We start from the raw sequence: 17,301 nt of genomic DNA, 5'->3' as shown, positions 1-17,301 counted from the left end.
CCGGTATACCCCTATTATATAATTTTCGATGCAATACATTTTATATTAATCTTGGTATGTACTTAAAATTCTACTCACTCGTCCAGAGCTTTAACATAATCCAGTTGGGAATTCTCCTGTGAGTTTATCTCACATCCCATGGCTGTGTTGCCGATTGTATCTAGTGCAGCCAATTTTGCGTAGGGCTTTATATCGAATCCATTAACGTTATTGACCTCTTTTCTTAACACCTTTACTAAGGTTTTCATCTGTTTTTCTATTAATGGTAAGAATCCCTCGAGAATATTTTGATGAAATGTTGGTGACAATAACTTCCTTCTTGTATGCCATTTCGATCCTGAGTTTAACAATATACAATGATAATATTTTTATTATTTTGAATAACATCATACGTTTTATCATATTTATGCACATAAATAAACTGGTGTCTGATTTTTTTACAAAACAGAAATATTATTATATTATTATTTTTTATTTTTTCATTTTTATTATTAAGTCAATTACAGTCGAAATTTGATAACTCGATTTTCAAGGGAGATAAAAATTAATTCAAGTTGCATAAAATTGTGTAGGTAGGTATATGAATTTTTAAATGACAAGAAAAAAATTTAAGTTTTGAGAGTCGAGTTATTGTACTAAAATTTCTAATATTTAAAAAATGAAAAAAAATTGAAATATTTTCATGAAATCAAAAGTACCTAGTAGATATCTCAAATCGATTAAATCTTGAAAGTTTTCACAAATTTCAGTCTTATTTTTAAACAACTTTTAATATTAATAAACATGAATAATTAATTTAAAGCTTTCATTTTATTTTATCATTACTCTCAATTAGCGCTACTGGCACATAGTAATTCTTAATGGATATACCAATTGACATTTTAAGCTATAGGTCCGCGATGAGCTCATCTTGTTCAAAAAAGTCTATATTCTGGCCTTCTGGGACATGGAAGCTCACTATACTTTGTGTTATGATAAAATTGATACTGTTGTATAAGTGTATTGTTGTGGTAGTGTTTGACCTTGAGTAGCAAACAGCAGACATTGCTAAACCATGTCTAACGGAGACATACTTGCAGCGGGTCAAGGACACGTTACATGCACTTTACATCTTCTGGCCTACTCCGTACTTTTATTGTTGTCTGAAGTTATTAGTGCTTCAGTTGTTGTTACAATCATAATTTTAAGAGTAGTAATCAAAAATGATATAATCATTAATTAGAACACATTAAATCTTATAACACAGCAAAGTAATCCGACATTGGCCGTGAATTAGTTGATAGTTTATGTAAATGCAGTAGGTGATAGTTAATAAATAAAATAAGTCGATACAATAATATTTTGTTTGAGTTTTCTAGTAAATTTTTTGAAAAGTGTCTAGCTAATAAAATCTATTATCAATGTACCTAATAAGTATAGAGTAATGGGAATTTTGCATATTATACCTAATAATATGATATAATAGTTAAATATTAATTTTTCATAATATTAATTAAAGAAATAATATTACCTAGGTATCTATATCATAACATATATAAAAAAGTTTTTATATTACCTTTATTTTACTTGGTGACTTAATATTTACTAACGATTATAATTATTATCTAATTTATGTCTGGACCGTTTAAAACTTAAATAAATAAATAAATAAAACTATTTTAGCTTTAAATTTTTTGATCAGGGCATAGTACAACATAGGTATATCATTTAATTAAGGTGTTAACGACATATTAAGTCTTACTCGTGAGAAATTGTTCATATTTTGTTAATTTGTAATGACTTATTAGTTATTAGGCTTTATCAATTGACTCTTCACCAAACAGCCAGAAATTCTAAATTTACGATACTACCTAATGACTAATTGAAAATAGATAGGTATGGAAGGATGTTAATACGGTTCATAATTTAAGGAAAATTCACTATATAGAAATACGAGTCATTGTAAGTCTATATCAAAAGTAAACTGCACAGTATAAAAAGTTTGCACTAGAGCTGAAATAATTAGTATAATTATTTAAATACCTACATTAAATATACAATAGTATAATACAGTGGACTAATTGACTTGGCAATGTGATACCGTGCTCTATATGTACCTAAACTTTGCCCGGTGTTTTAGGGAAATTCATTATAATACATTTTTCCCGGACAGGTAGGTATTACCCTGTAATTCTGGGTATTGTACCTTTAAACTTTAATTATAAGAATGTAATCAAACTTCCTACTTTAAATATATAATACTTCATACCTATTAGTATCTAACATATGCGTATAACAGATCGTAATAAAAGTGTAATACGCTGACTGCGTCTCTTTTAAGTATTATTTATGATAATAATATCCATTATCAATTGTCATCGTGGTTCGTAGTTTAGGTCATGGTAACAGTGTTTGATATGTGTATCATGAAAGCTATAAAGTTACGTAGTTATTTGATTTGATGAATTCATTAATTCATTAGTGTGAACTTTATATGAAATGAAATGTACGAGCTATGCTTCGTAATTGTATTATATAATTCTATAAATATGAATAAATTATATAAGATTATTAGCAATGTAAAATAATATAAGTACTAGTTTCTTTTTCAAAAATATGTTTTATATTGAAAGCAATTATTTGTATACCTATATTGGTAGGTACATAACAATATTAATTGATATCGCTATATTGTAAATTTCAATAAAAAATCTAAATATTAAATTTATAGTTAATTTTTTTACCGGTTTTTCTATCTTATATGAATAATCAACAAAGTACGTACAAATTACAACTAGGTAATTTTTGTGTGTAGGTACCTATATTGTTTTTTTTAAAACTATTTTTTACCTGAGCTGGTCACTAGTCCTGTACCGATAAACGGAAGTAGTAGATTATACTCTAAATTCTTGTCAATATGAACGGTTGACTTCAAAATTTGCTGAAATAAAAATTTAAAATTAAAACTTGACTTACATAATTACATTGATTTATTATAAACATAAACATATAGACATACTATATTTTTTTACAAGACAAATGTATGTTAAAAATGTACATCATTCGTAATTAGTGTGGCACTTTCAACCAGGTTTGATTGACAATTACAATGTTTAAAAATTAAAGTCTTCTTCAATATTTTGTGTAAATTTACCCAAACATGAGCATAATGCCTATAAGTTGATACATTTTCTTTTTACAGTAATATAGGTATAAAAGACTTATTGTTATTATATAGTAGGTAAACAGTAATCACTAACACTTAAACTTTTTTTAGGCACCTATTAATTAACTCAAGATTACTATTTACTATACACTGATCACAACAGTTCACTAATTTTTTTGTACTACCTAATTATTAAAAAATAAAAGTACCTAAATTGAATTTACCAGTGCTTTAAGTATTACCTAATTTGCACAATGATACTTGATATAGGTAGTTAGAAAAATTATCTTTTGAATAGATACCTAATATACCTATACTCGTACAATATATTATAGGCACTTAACCACCAAAAATACAGTTTCTTGTTTTTTAATTGCATTTTTGTGACATTTATAAGTTATTCATACCTTTAATTTAAAAACTGACTAGTGACAACTTAACAAAAATGTTTTAACTACCATAAAAAAGATATGTGCATAATATAACAAACCATAATAGGCAATAACATAATATTTTCTTATTTTAATGCTAGATAACTGAGTATGCTACATTACTTCAATAGAATATTTTCAAATTTACACGAAGAAGTACTTGTGAAATGTATGAATTTAAATAATCAATAGTAAACATAAATGAAACATTTTTTTTTTGTATATTATAATATATACACATAACTTTTACAAGAAGATTATAGTATTTTCACGCCACGTGTAGAGTAAATATATAAAGTAGTGCTATAAGCACAAAAGTATAGAACCTAATGATAAGCTCAATTAAAACAAGTATAAAACAAGGAAGGTCGTTGACAAAATTCTACCATAAGCACAGCAATTACTATAAGTGTGTAGTTTTTTTCCGATAGGCACGTGCAATTGTACATGACCTAAAAACAATGAAACATTACGTACCAAATAAGTTGACAACAGATAGATACCTGTAAATACAATAATAGTACAACTAAATTTATATTGTTTTGTTGATACAGACGTATAGTATTCAAATGCGAAATCGAAATGATTGAATAATACTATTTAGGTTATATATGTAATTATTACTTAACAAGAGAACTGTCCATAAATATATAGGGGTGACTGATATCTCTGTAAATAATGATAGTATTAAATTAATTTGATAGTTCCATTGAGAATCGAAGCATTTTTATCATGCGAGATATTGTGATTTATTAATATAGTTCCATGTTTTTAATAATAAGAAATGTTGTTTTTTCAAACCAAAATGACCGTTACTACATCATAATTTTGTTTGGGATTGCCCTTCTTGTAATTATGTTTTTAAAAATATCTTAATTTTGTTAATATAGGTACGTAGTTTGAACACAAAAAAAATGTTTTATGTATTTTGGGTTGTAATACGCATAAACAAGTAAAACTACCGTAAAAATATTTATTTTATAATGTTGTTGAAATTTAAAATTTTTCTTGTAGGAAAATCTGATAAGAAATTATAACGCATTTTGCTGGTAAAAATTATATTATGATAATCATGTGACGTTGTATATATTATACTGCAATAACATTATTTTTTAAACCAAAGTGTTATTAGAAATACCTCAAAATGTAACAGCTTTTTAGATATTAATATTAATATTAGCCACTGGCCGGTTTTCGTCCATTCAACCCTAAATAACAATATAATTGTTATTCATCATACGCAAATTAATATTAAATTCAAATTCTTAACTCTTACATTTTAACACCTATAATTATATTCGGTATATGTGGTACATATGCAACCTATATTTTTAATTTTTAATTATATAGTGTTGTGTAGCTTATATTTGAGATTTTTCATTATATTTATTAGTAAATGCTCGAATTTGGAATGGTAGCTGGGTGGCGAGGCTACTCTATTTTTTTTTTAGATATTTTGAGCACCCCCTTACAAAATACTAATTAGAGTGGAACGTTCTTTAAATATTTTATTAGCATACCTATAATATTATATTACCTAGTGATTTTTATTTCGCAAAATCATTTTGAATAAAATATTCAATTACAATTTAATGAATTAATGAATTATTATACATTTAATTAATTCAAACTATTTTGAATGTGAATAAATTAGTATTGTTAAAAAATATTTATTTTAATCACTTGTAATAGTACTTAGTCATTAATTATATAACTAATAAATAGGTACTCAAATATTGTAATATTATTTGTTTGAGGATTAATGATTGGGGTACGTAAGTGCTTTGCCCCCCTAGGCTGAGTTCGATAAATTCAAAAGTCGCTAATTTTCTTAGAGTCCTCCTCTTATTTCTCCAAGTAGATCACTGATGTACAAACAATATGTATCAATTATATTTTAATAAGCAATGTCAGCTCATTAAATGTACAGACAATTTATTGAGTATTACAATTTTTATAAATAATGTCTATTTATTCAATTTACAGATAACAATATAATGTTTACAATATTCGGTATCATAGTCAACATAAAATACATTATAGAAATCATTTACTGAAATTGATATGATTTATTTATTTTTCTTCGTAACCTATTATTATATAGTTTACAAATTTAAATCATGATTTAAAAATTAAAATAAACAACATAGTTATATTGTTCGATACAATTTAAATATATAGGTACCGTTGTACCAATACCGTAATTCACGGCTAATTGTAATTTTTATTACATAATTAATCTGATAAATATTATTCTATACACCTGCCTGACTGATAATTATTGTATTCATTTAAAAGATTTCTATCCATTAACTTAATAAAAAATGTTCGTATTAAAATAAATAATTTATCAATTACCTGAATATGATCAGCATTAGCCATTGCTATGAATGGTCGAAGACCAATCCATAATTGATACGTGTCTCCAAATTTTGAATGCCATTCGAGTAAAAGTCTAAAGAAATCTATAAAAGAAAAATAATACAATTGATATTAGAAATTTATTTACATAGTAGGTATACTGCGTGAACAAGAAATCTGAGCGTTTTGTAACAATGCATTAACTATTATTAAAGATTTTAAGTCAAATATGTATGTATATGTTACAGTTAAAGTGTTGAATCAGTTAGTTTATGAAATACCTAGGTAGGTAGTTATTTTATACATTCCCTGGCATCACTTCGTTAAAGTGTAAAATTGTAAATGACAAAATATCATGATAAATAAATATAGTTCTAACTGACGTAGATCGACCAACAGTTGACACAGAAAAAGATATAGTTTCATTGAAATATTGCTACGGTAGGTCAATTATATCGTTTAGCTTAGCTAAATTAGCTTTAATATTGTAATTATAAAAATAATTAAATGTTTTAAGGAGAGGAAAAAAGCTAAAGAAAATTTGGAAAAACAGGCAAATAGAATGAAAGATTTATCAAATACTAAACTTACGGTTGCTAATATTGGTTCTACAGTGCGTATCAAAATTCCCGATGTTGATAGAGGAAGGGGTGATCTTCGTTAAATTATTGCAGTTGTTTTAAAATTAACTGACGATGGGTTTTATCAACTGGGATGCAATGATAGTAAGAAAAATTTTAATAATACAAGTTATTTTTTATTTTTTATTTTTATTTATTTGATACCTAACCTACAAATTATAATTACAAGTATTACATTAAAATCTGCGGCAACTGCGCAGTCACTGGGAACTGGTCAGGGTTTTTTTAAGTGCACTTGTACCAAAAAATGTGACACAAAGCGATGTGTTTGTAGAAAAAATGAGGTATTGTGCAACTCTAAATGCCATATTGGTCTTACATAGTTACATGTACAAATAAATAAATAATATGACTATAATTAGTTCATAATTCAGTAAAATAAAATATTTTAATATATATTTTAAATTTTAATGTATTTTATACTTTAACGGATATCAAACTGAAATTGTATAGAATAACTAGATATTCTATGAAATAACTAGTTAAAGTACAATTTTCATGTATTATTGCATACTTTAACTAACATTCGTAGGTAATTCATGAACTACAAAGTTATTTCATAAAATAACGGAATTCAACACTTTAGCTGTAACATATATATTTGGTATATACATTATGCACAATGCACTATTGGCATAGGTATAATGCACAGGGGCAGATATGTATACTTAAAAAAATGTATGTAAATACGTCTTCGTAATGATTTCAGGTTTAAATTATGTTATCCTTTCTACATTTCCAATTATATCGGTCTAAATTATTTTATATCGTAACTGAATCATCCTTTAATTCTTGCAGGTTACCACTAATATATAAGAGATTGAATAGGTGGTAAAAAAGAGTGTCGCGCAGCTAAATAATAGTTTTTCGAATATATATCACGTCATATTATCTCTGTCACCAATGGAGTATATTGTACAAGCACTGATCAATATTATACTGTTATATTGCAGCAATATTATTATTGTTGTATTGTATAAAAGATACAAAACTCATTGCGCAATGTTTTGTTTATACAATTCGCGATAATTCGCAGAAACAATATATCTAATATTTTAATATTATAATAATATTTATAATATTATTATTAGAAAATAGCGTCGAAAAGGCGCGAGCAGTTTTTTTCTCCGTCGGGGGCCGATAATTCGGTAATTTTTCGCCAAAAGACAAAACAAGAAGCGGAGGACGAATAAAAAACTTATAGACACAGCACCGATTATAGTCGTCACGCTCTACATCGTTTATTTCTTCTACAGTAGTAGTGCAGTGACGACTTTGGGTCGTCAAGTGATCGTGGTAATTCATAGCAGGAGATCATCTATGAACAGTAATATTTTATTCACCACATAATATATTATATTTTATCGGCTGCTATATAATTAATCGTAGGGTAAGAACGACGATCGCGATGATGCCGCGCACCGTCCGCGCGTCTCGTCCGGTTCTTTACGCGATGATGGCGGTCTGGTCGGCCGCGTTGCTGGTGGTCGAGGGGGCGGCGGAACTTGCGGAAAATGTCACTTCCGGACTCGATGAAAACGCCACTTCCGAACTCGGGGAAAACGCCACTACCGCAGCCGTCTGGATGGGTCCATCGGCGGCAGCGGTGGAAGGCAACCCTCACAGGGATCCCAGACAAGCGGAACCACGTGATCAAAGGTGCGCTCTACCGTCTTTCATCGGCACGAGCAGCGGTGAAGCAGCAGATACCGTGCTGGAGTCGACCAGGACCGTTGATCGGTACCTAGTGAAACCCGCGGCGTATTACGAAAACCGTGTGATGTACCGAGAGAAACCGGCGGTGGCGAACGTGCTGATACGCCGGCGGAGGCCCGTCCCTGTGCAGAGGATAGGCCTGTTGCCGTATTACGTTCAACGCATGGACTTTGTAGACCGCGGACGTCGGCCGCTTGACGGCGAGGCTGCGGTGTCGATGACGGCTGACGATGTACGCCGATTGCTCCAACGCGTGTATTCCGAAGGTGTGATCGCGGGTGGCGAGGGGGCTGCAGCGGGATCGAACTTCGATTCAAAGGTTTTGCCGCTCAAAGGTAGTATGGGTACCTACCTACACATTATATAGTTCGTCATCGCCGACAACAGTTTTTATGATTTGTAATTTATATCATAGTCGGTATTTGGTAGTTATTAAACAAGAAATACTAAAAAATCACTTTTTAATTGCTGCTTTTAATTTTACAATTTGCTTATATTTTTCTCAATCTACGTATATAAATTATCTTAGATAAGTGATCGGAATCGGACCGACTATAGTAAATCTTACTTGATAAAATATTTAAGTACCTAGCTTGAACATTCGAGTTTAAACAATAAGAGTATTTTCAATAAAAAAAGAGCCACGTTGGACAATTTTCAAACATTATTTTTTAAGCTGGGTTTTAGAGGAATATAAATATTATGATAGTGTCTTCCGAACGAATTCGAAGGTATTTTAGAGCAACCCTTAAAGGATAACAAATTATATCACAAAAATAATAATAGGAAAGACCAATAATATGTGCAGTTTGAATACTCACCCTTGTAAATTGAATCATTCAATCAAATAAATTTCAATAATAATTTGTTATGTATATACTTTAGTTAATAATTGGACAAACAAATTAAATGTAAAATACTCCATTAATAATAAACCAATACCTAAACGTCCTAAACCTATTTGCAATTTGCATATAACTGTACATAATCTAATATATTATGTGATTTCATAATGCCATAATATTAAGTATTAAACATAAATTATTTTGCAGGTTGAAAAAACGACAGGCAGTATTATATCAACGTATGATTCTGGAAGGCAAATACTCTCGATGCTTTCTGCAGAAGAACCTATATTATGATAAAGTATGAATAAATTATGCTAGTATTCACTATATCTATCTAAATTATTTAATCAATATTTTAATTTAATGAAAATATTTCTAATAATTATTCAAATTATATTTATAATTTATTTATTTTATTATTAGTTACCTATATTACAATATTTAAAAAAGATTATATCATAGATTATATCATAGATAGTAAATTATTTTTAAATTCGATTAAATGTTTAAGGATACAATATCTGTCGATTAAACAACTCTTTGTTTATTAAATAGAAAATATTATCTTTAAGATATTATTAGCATTAAAAACATATTTTTTTTGAATGCTGAACTCATGAATTTACTGTTTCTAATATAATATAATATACAACCCATTTCTTTTTCCATCTTATTGTGTATTTATGAAAGGTATGCATAAATACAACCATGACATTGGCAATATGTGCAAAATGCAGTCCCATATTACTGTTTATTTCACTTTCTAAGTGCAACGATATTCAGCACAAAATTTGACCTATTAAAAAAACGTACAATATAAATAAATATTGCCTTATTTACCATATTTCCTTTTTTTTAACGTATTCATAATGCCACCGTGCCAGACAGTCTAGACACATATGTTTAATACATTTCAATTATAATTTGCAAGGATAAAATATGAACAAATGAGATTTATTTAAAGTAAATTATAATACTTTTAAAGGTAGGTTCACCTAACAAACTTAACTGATATTTACTTTCACCGTCTACATTTTTCCGATAATCATCTTCCGTGTTTATAAAAATATGTTTTATTCATACGAAGGAGGAAATTATGACGTTTGTGGACTAAAATAAACAAATACATTTGTAATTAACATATTGATTTCATATTCTCATACGTCACTATAATGCGCGTATAATGTAAGTGTTATTATACTTATGCATACCTATTATATTTTCAACTTTTTACTGAGTGACATATATTTGAATTTTTTATGTTTAAAATTTATTATTGTATTTTAAAATAAAATTTTAATTTATTTACAACTGTATCGTATTGCAAGTTTAGTCCGTGGAGTTTATCATATTATAATCTATAATGTGTGGTATTTTATTTTTTATCAAACATTATCATACATAATAATGCAATTAATTCAGAACATTAGGTATTTGGATATTATATTGATGACATTACATTTAAAATACCCACTCTTACAAAATACCCTATTTCTACAATCGTAATTCACGAATATTTACTTAAAAGCCACACCTATCTCCTAAATAGTGCTGCGTAGTGTTCAGTGTTCAGTCCTAACGTGCACATATGTATGGAATTTCGATGACCATTAGTAAAACAATTTTGATGAAATCTATACCCTGCAAGGAGAACATCGGTAATGTCATTAGCTAAATGTTCCTTAAGGTGTACTATAATAGTATCTTATAAGTATACTTCTTAGAGTTATTCTTTTCAAAAATTCTCAATATATTAATAATAATACATTATATTTGATAGAATTGATAGTTAGCTATCGTTATTTTTTTTACTTAATTGAGAAATTTTTCATTGTGTTTTCAAATTTAACCTTAACTAACAGACAACAGTAAACATTAAAAGTAGGTAAATATTTTAATTTGAAATAGTGAAAATTTAATTTAAGTTGTTTAAAAGAACAAAACAATGTGTAGTTATTCCGAGATACATTTGAGTTGTTAAGTGCCTACATATGAGAAGGTTAAAGATGATATAATTGGTATCTGCCAAGACAGAATTAGTAATGTTGCTCTTTTATAAGTTCCAATTTTAAAATGTAAAAAATAACCAAAGATAAAAATATATTCAAGGGCGATTACAAGAAAATAGTTTAGGGGGACTATGGTTCGTTGATCTATAGAAATAAATAATAATCACTATTAAACAGACTCTAATTCCCGTAAAAATATTTACATAATAAAATTGCTTTTAAAATTTTGAATACAAATATTCATTATATATACATACCACGTTGCGTTATTATTATAAATTCATGGAGAGGATAGACCCTTGCCACCTGTCATCTACCTCTGCCAACAGTCGCCCTTGGAACAATTATAAGAAGAAACCGATCTGTAGATACGTATTATGTTAAAGTGGTTTATACTGGTAATTTAATATAATGCTTTATGAAGATACCCTTTTTTCACACAATGAATAGTCCTCAAAATATTCCCCACTCCCTTCTACATTTTTTACTATTTTAAATTTAATTGATATAAAACCAAGAAATTATTTGACTATTAACTGCGCTAACGAATTTGATAAAAATCGATTATTGGCAAGGATTTGATATTATAGTGGTTTTAATTACTGAATTAACAATTAAAAAATATCGGAATCCGAAAACAATGTATTTCTTTTATCACTAACGATATAACAATATATTGAAAAACTATATTTTATTATAACTAAATATTATATTTTTAGAAATAACTAAAAAACGCTTAATGTTTTATGCAATAGTATATTATATGGGTAGTGGGTACCTATGTAATATTGTAATTTCTAAATATGTTTTTTACATTGCTATAGTGCCTATCTAAGGTTTCAATTACTTTTAATAGCAAAAAGAAAATTGATTTAATTACATTAGTTATACTATTTGTAAGCTTAAGCAAAAAATAAATTCCACTGCCATTTAAATGATAAGAGTGTCTTATGAAATGGTAGAGAATGTCAAGTAAATCTGTATTATTTTTTAAATAATGAGAAATTATTATTAAATGAATAGTATGAATAAAATAATATAATATCGATAGCCTATTTATTGCATTAAAATACTTTTAAATAAAATATAAAATGTATGGAGTTAATAGATATGTCATTTTTGAAAAATACCTATGTATAGTACTTACGTATTAAAAATACAAAAATGATATACTTAGTTCTAAATAATAAACAAGATGTGTGAATTAATATTAAAATTTTAAAACGATTTAAATTTAGTAGGTTTCAAGTATATTGGACGAAAAAAAAAAATAAGTAATTAAAAAAGTATTTTTGAAATTGACATAGGTACATACATTATACATTATAGTACCTATTATAACGTACTATACATCAAACCTTATGTTGGCATTATTATTTTTTTCCATGCATACCATTGATATAGATTCTACTGTCTACGTATACCTATAGGTATACGTTTCATTACAATTGAAAGTACACTGCTTACCCGGGTCATAGATATAAATCAATATAAGTTATAATTTAAAAAGTATCAACACGGAATGCACCTTTGATAGTAAAAAATATTATTATGACATGAACCATATATAGTAATTTTCTATAAAATAAGAATTCTCGTAATATTTGAATTTTGTATAAATGTAAATTTTATATAAAATACATGAACTGCTTATGTTTGTAGGTACATAATATATAAATTTCTTTTCTTTTTTTATTAGAACAAACAAGAATATACTTGTATACAATCTGTAATACAATTTATAAAATAGGTAATATATGGGGTACAAGTATACATGACTGTACGGCATGATAGAAGGGGAGGGGGTCCATTGACCCTACTTTATATAATTCTAGGCAGTTTTGTTTTATGGCAAAAACATTTTTTTGTGTTGTTTTTTTTTATTTTTATTTTTTTTAATCTTGAATAGGTTCCTTGGCCAATTTCGTTTAAGACAGAGTGTTGTGTTATCAGGAATGATACATAATATATTACAATTAAATGCTTCAGTCTTTATTAATACATTTGTACAAACATAAAATGTTTTCGTTATTCAACTTTCAAAACAATTTTATACTGTGAAGAAAAGTGTTTATTATTTACATTACCTACTTAACCACTTCAAGATATTAATTAATAGATGTACATTGTACAGTGTGAACAGCTAAATTATATTTAAGTTGAATAAACGTTATTATTTTAAGTTACAGGCAACTTAAAATGTATGTAAATATAGGAATCAACACTAGATAGGTAATCTTATGGGTTATAATATAACAAAGACGAAAACTAATAAATATATTTCATTTATACCTATGTCTTATATACAAATAAAAAAATATAATAATAAAATTAAAATTAACTACCTACATATTATATATTATACCTAACATAAATCTTTGGCCAATCATATTAATATATCATATAGGAACCTACTTTACAAAAACAAATTAACCTAGTGAAGCGTAGATATATTTAAAAAATAGTATTTCCATTGTAATATAAGTAAGACAAGTAGGTAATCGGTGGAAGTTTGCTTTAATCTTTGTTTAATTTTAAGTTTGAAACAGAATTATTATAAAATTCAAGTACTTATTTAAAATAATTTTATCTCATTAGGTATTTAGTCTATACCTACGTCCTTCGTTAATCTACAATAGACATCTCGACTATATAACTTGTTTGCTATCAATAGCTGATTAATCATCTGAACTACATAATATACCTAACCGATTCTCGTTTAACAAATACTTTTGTTTTTTCTATCTATTCAGATAATTGAAACTTGCACTTAAATAGGTACCGACCCACTCTAGTTAAAACTTAGTACTTAGCTAAATGATTGCAGTATATACATTACACTATGTTGTAAAATATAATATCTGAAATAAATCAACGAAGTAAAAAAACATAAAGTTTAAAAAGTATATTATATTATTTTTAATTATTTTTAATTACTAATTATTTTATATTTGTATGATAGTTAATAGATTTAATAAAATACTCGATATTTATATAATATACGAATTATTGTTGTAATAAATACGAGTGTTTTTATATCATAATTATTATGACTAATAAATTGTAAATTAAATAGGTATACGATACACATCATAATAATATGTACATTGTACTTATATATTAGGTTTCTACAACTTTAATATAAATCTTGTAAAACTGTTAAAAATCCATTCAACAAATTAAAATTTTGGTTTGTTATTTATACTAGTAAGTAACTTTTTTTTTAAAAGTTTGTTATTACAAATTAGTCAATTAAATAAATTAACATAACATAATTTAAATTATGAACTAAATACATGGCTCAGGCGTGTATGTCAAACCGCGGTAGTAATACCAATTACATTTTTATTTTTCGTTTAATTACTCTGTATACTCTGCACTTGTAAATTTATAATTCTAACTTTTTCTCATAATTAACAACGATTCTTAATTTACATATTCTATTAACTGTTTGCATAATATAAATTATACATAATCTGTGAGTTTGTAATCTTCTTTCGGAAATTGTAAACTTTTTGGGGAAGTAAAAATCCGAAAGATGAAAATCTAAATAACGTGGTAAATTACACCTTTTTTTTGAAACAAGTAAAAGTAACTAACCTACCTATTATATATATTAATAAGTACATTTTATTAGGTAAGCCATTATCGCGCTGTGTTCTTATTACCTATATCTTTTATCTACATCCTATATGTGATTGGACAATATTCGGCGGAGTTGTCGAGTGTATTGAGTTATAATAATACCTGCCGATGTTTATCTGTCCTTAATGTTCACGAAAACCTGCGTTTGAGCAGCTATTATTACTAAAACGATTGTTGCACTGTAAATCGTTCGATATTTAAAAAGCCGTAGGACCGTATAGGTTAGAATAAAGAATGTATAAATAAATAATACCAACAGGCAACAGTACATCATAATCCGACGCATGTACATTCATATACACGCACAGTGGTTCCTGAAAAATGGCGTGGATTTTCGACAACCGAAAAAAAACTATTTAATATTATTATATTTCAATATAATACCTAGGTATAAATTAGGTACACAATAATAATACTATAATTTATAATGAAAACTATATTATAAATATAGACAGATTAAAGTGCCACTATATCTTATATTATACTATATCGTTGTAAATATTGTTGCAAATACTATGTAGGTACCTATCTATAATATTATATCGGGATGCATAAACAATCACTACCTATACATTTAATGAATCAATAGTGGTGAGCTGATGGCCCCTTATATTAAGAGGCCCATATTCATTAAATTTTCGTGAACCAATTAAATTAAAACATGTTTTATGTAACTCGGCATGGATTAATCAATATACGCATTGTGTTCGGTACCGGTTTCGAAAAAAACAACAGATCGTCATGGTGGTATAATAATATGTAGGTATACCTGTTGTACCTACCATATAGACGAGCGTATAATATAGTTAGACCAACTTACCAGAAGGGGAGCCGTTTAGCTGGAGTGCATTGCCGAAGATCGGAAGAGACGGCGGTCCGGCGATGGAACGGAACGAGGCGACGAACTCGAGTCTGCGGACGATAGCGATGGCGATGAGCGCGACGGCTATGCATATCAAAATCAATGTGCTGCTGTCCATCGTTATCGGTTTATGTTAATATGCTGCAGTTGAGTGGGTTACCCCAACAATTACCGTGTTGTTCGGCGAGGTCTTCTGGCTGACGACCGTGTGTCAGGTACACCTGATATATGGTGTTATTATTAAAGTGCAGTATTCTGGTCCTGCGGGATGCAGGAACCGCCAATGGCGCGGTGGATCTCCGGGTGCGGACTCACGACGTGGTGCGCTGGAAACGCGGTTGCTGTAAGCGTCGACGGGACGGAAACGGAAAGACCGTTTTGAAAAACAGACAAAATGTAAAAAAATTTTTTTTAATATTTGAAACGGTCTGGAAACGTATACTATTCGGTTTGGACAGGTCTCACCACGGTATAACGTCAACGTAATACGGTCGTGGGCAACGCGGTTTGATATGACATGTTATAATAATAATATTATAATGTTATTTTGGATAATACCTATGAACACGATTTAACGACAACAGTTGATTTGGTCGCAGTGCGTACGGAAATTTTAACGCGGTCGTACCTACTCAACGCGGCCGGTATGTCAAATTGCCGCCGATCTAGTGCGCACACGCTTTGCACGGCGCGCTCTTATATGCCGGCTCGGGCCATCCCCATTATTACATACGCACATACACGCGGCGGTCGGCGGACGGCGGCCCGACCAACAACAACCCCTACTACACAACCGGACTTGGGCGCTTAACGCACGCGCTGCCGCCCCGGCCCCGTCCTCATTGTCGTATATTATATCGTGCACACACACAAACTGAATAATATAATAAAATAAAATATAATATATATGTGTGTGCGTGTGTGTGTGTACAAGGTACAATATTATATATATTATATATCTTAGGTATACGCGTTTGTCCGACAGCACACACTGCAGCGGAGCACACACATCGCAGGTGGCCTGATGTGCACATATAATAAATATAATAACAATTATTTTTCCAACGCGCACATACCACATCACATTATTATCATCACATACCTACCTCCCGTATCGGAATATATATATATATATGAAATACGATTTTATATAAAATGTAATATAATATATTATATTAAATCTGCGAGAGGTATATATAATATGATATACTATATACATGTTATGTTATGCGCAGCGGGCGTGTATATGTAGGTACGATAGTCCCATTGTAGTATTATTATTATTACTATTATGATTTGAAGGTATAGGTAGGAACGCGATAAATTTGCACGTGTGCACGTCGATAGGTATACGCACATTATGCTATAATAACGTTCGGCGCGATCCACCCATAAAATCGCTCTCACTCGGTCAGAGTATGCCCATTATAAACGTAAATATAACTTATTTCCCTGTATACCTACCTACTTTATTGTAATACTCATATTATTATAAAGTGGATAGTAAACTTTGAGTGTTTTTACTTTTTGTATAGGTACTCGTTTATAATATAAATGAAATGTATACAGACTACTAAGGTAGGTGACACTGAGACGCGTAGTTTTATATTAGGCACGTTATAAGCGCCGTCAAATTATATAAT

General features: G+C 28.7%; 2 protein-coding genes across 3 annotated transcripts in view; one reads left to right on the top strand and one right to left on the bottom strand.

The window, feature by feature from the left end:
* Positions 1-16,355, bottom strand: part of LOC100161405 (cytochrome P450 4C1) — a 26,122-nt gene extending 9,767 nt beyond the window's left edge. Inside the window, exons 1-4 of the mRNA XM_001952075.4 lie at positions 15,617-16,355; positions 5,935-6,041; positions 2,830-2,920; positions 79-337 (exon numbers count right to left, since the gene is read on the bottom strand). Of these exons, the coding sequence (XP_001952110.2) occupies positions 79-337; positions 2,830-2,920; positions 5,935-6,041; positions 15,617-15,776 (617 nt within the window). The 5' untranslated portion in view covers positions 15,777-16,355. The remainder of the gene's footprint in view (positions 1-78; positions 338-2,829; positions 2,921-5,934; positions 6,042-15,616) is intronic.
* On the top strand, positions 7,056-9,465 carry LOC107884510. Of its 2 annotated transcripts, none has more exons than XM_029487388.1 (2): positions 7,056-7,905; positions 7,968-9,337. In XM_029487388.1, the coding sequence occupies exon 2, from the start codon at positions 7,987-7,989 to the stop codon at positions 8,659-8,661; it is 675 nt and encodes a 224-aa protein (XP_029343248.1). In that variant the 5' UTR covers positions 7,056-7,905; positions 7,968-7,986; the 3' UTR covers positions 8,662-9,337. The 2 variants fall into 2 exon arrangements, with proteins under 2 accessions (XP_029343248.1, XP_016662277.1); XM_016806788.2 differs by adding an exon at positions 9,347-9,465 and having other exon boundaries at positions 7,057-8,629.
* Positions 16,356-17,301: the final 946 nt, after the last annotated feature.

This window comes from Acyrthosiphon pisum, chromosome X (assembly GCF_005508785.2).
Source record: "Acyrthosiphon pisum isolate AL4f chromosome X, pea_aphid_22Mar2018_4r6ur, whole genome shotgun sequence".
NCBI classification, from domain to species: domain Eukaryota; kingdom Metazoa; phylum Arthropoda; class Insecta; order Hemiptera; family Aphididae; genus Acyrthosiphon; species Acyrthosiphon pisum.
This window is presented reverse-complemented; position numbering and strand designations above follow the sequence as displayed.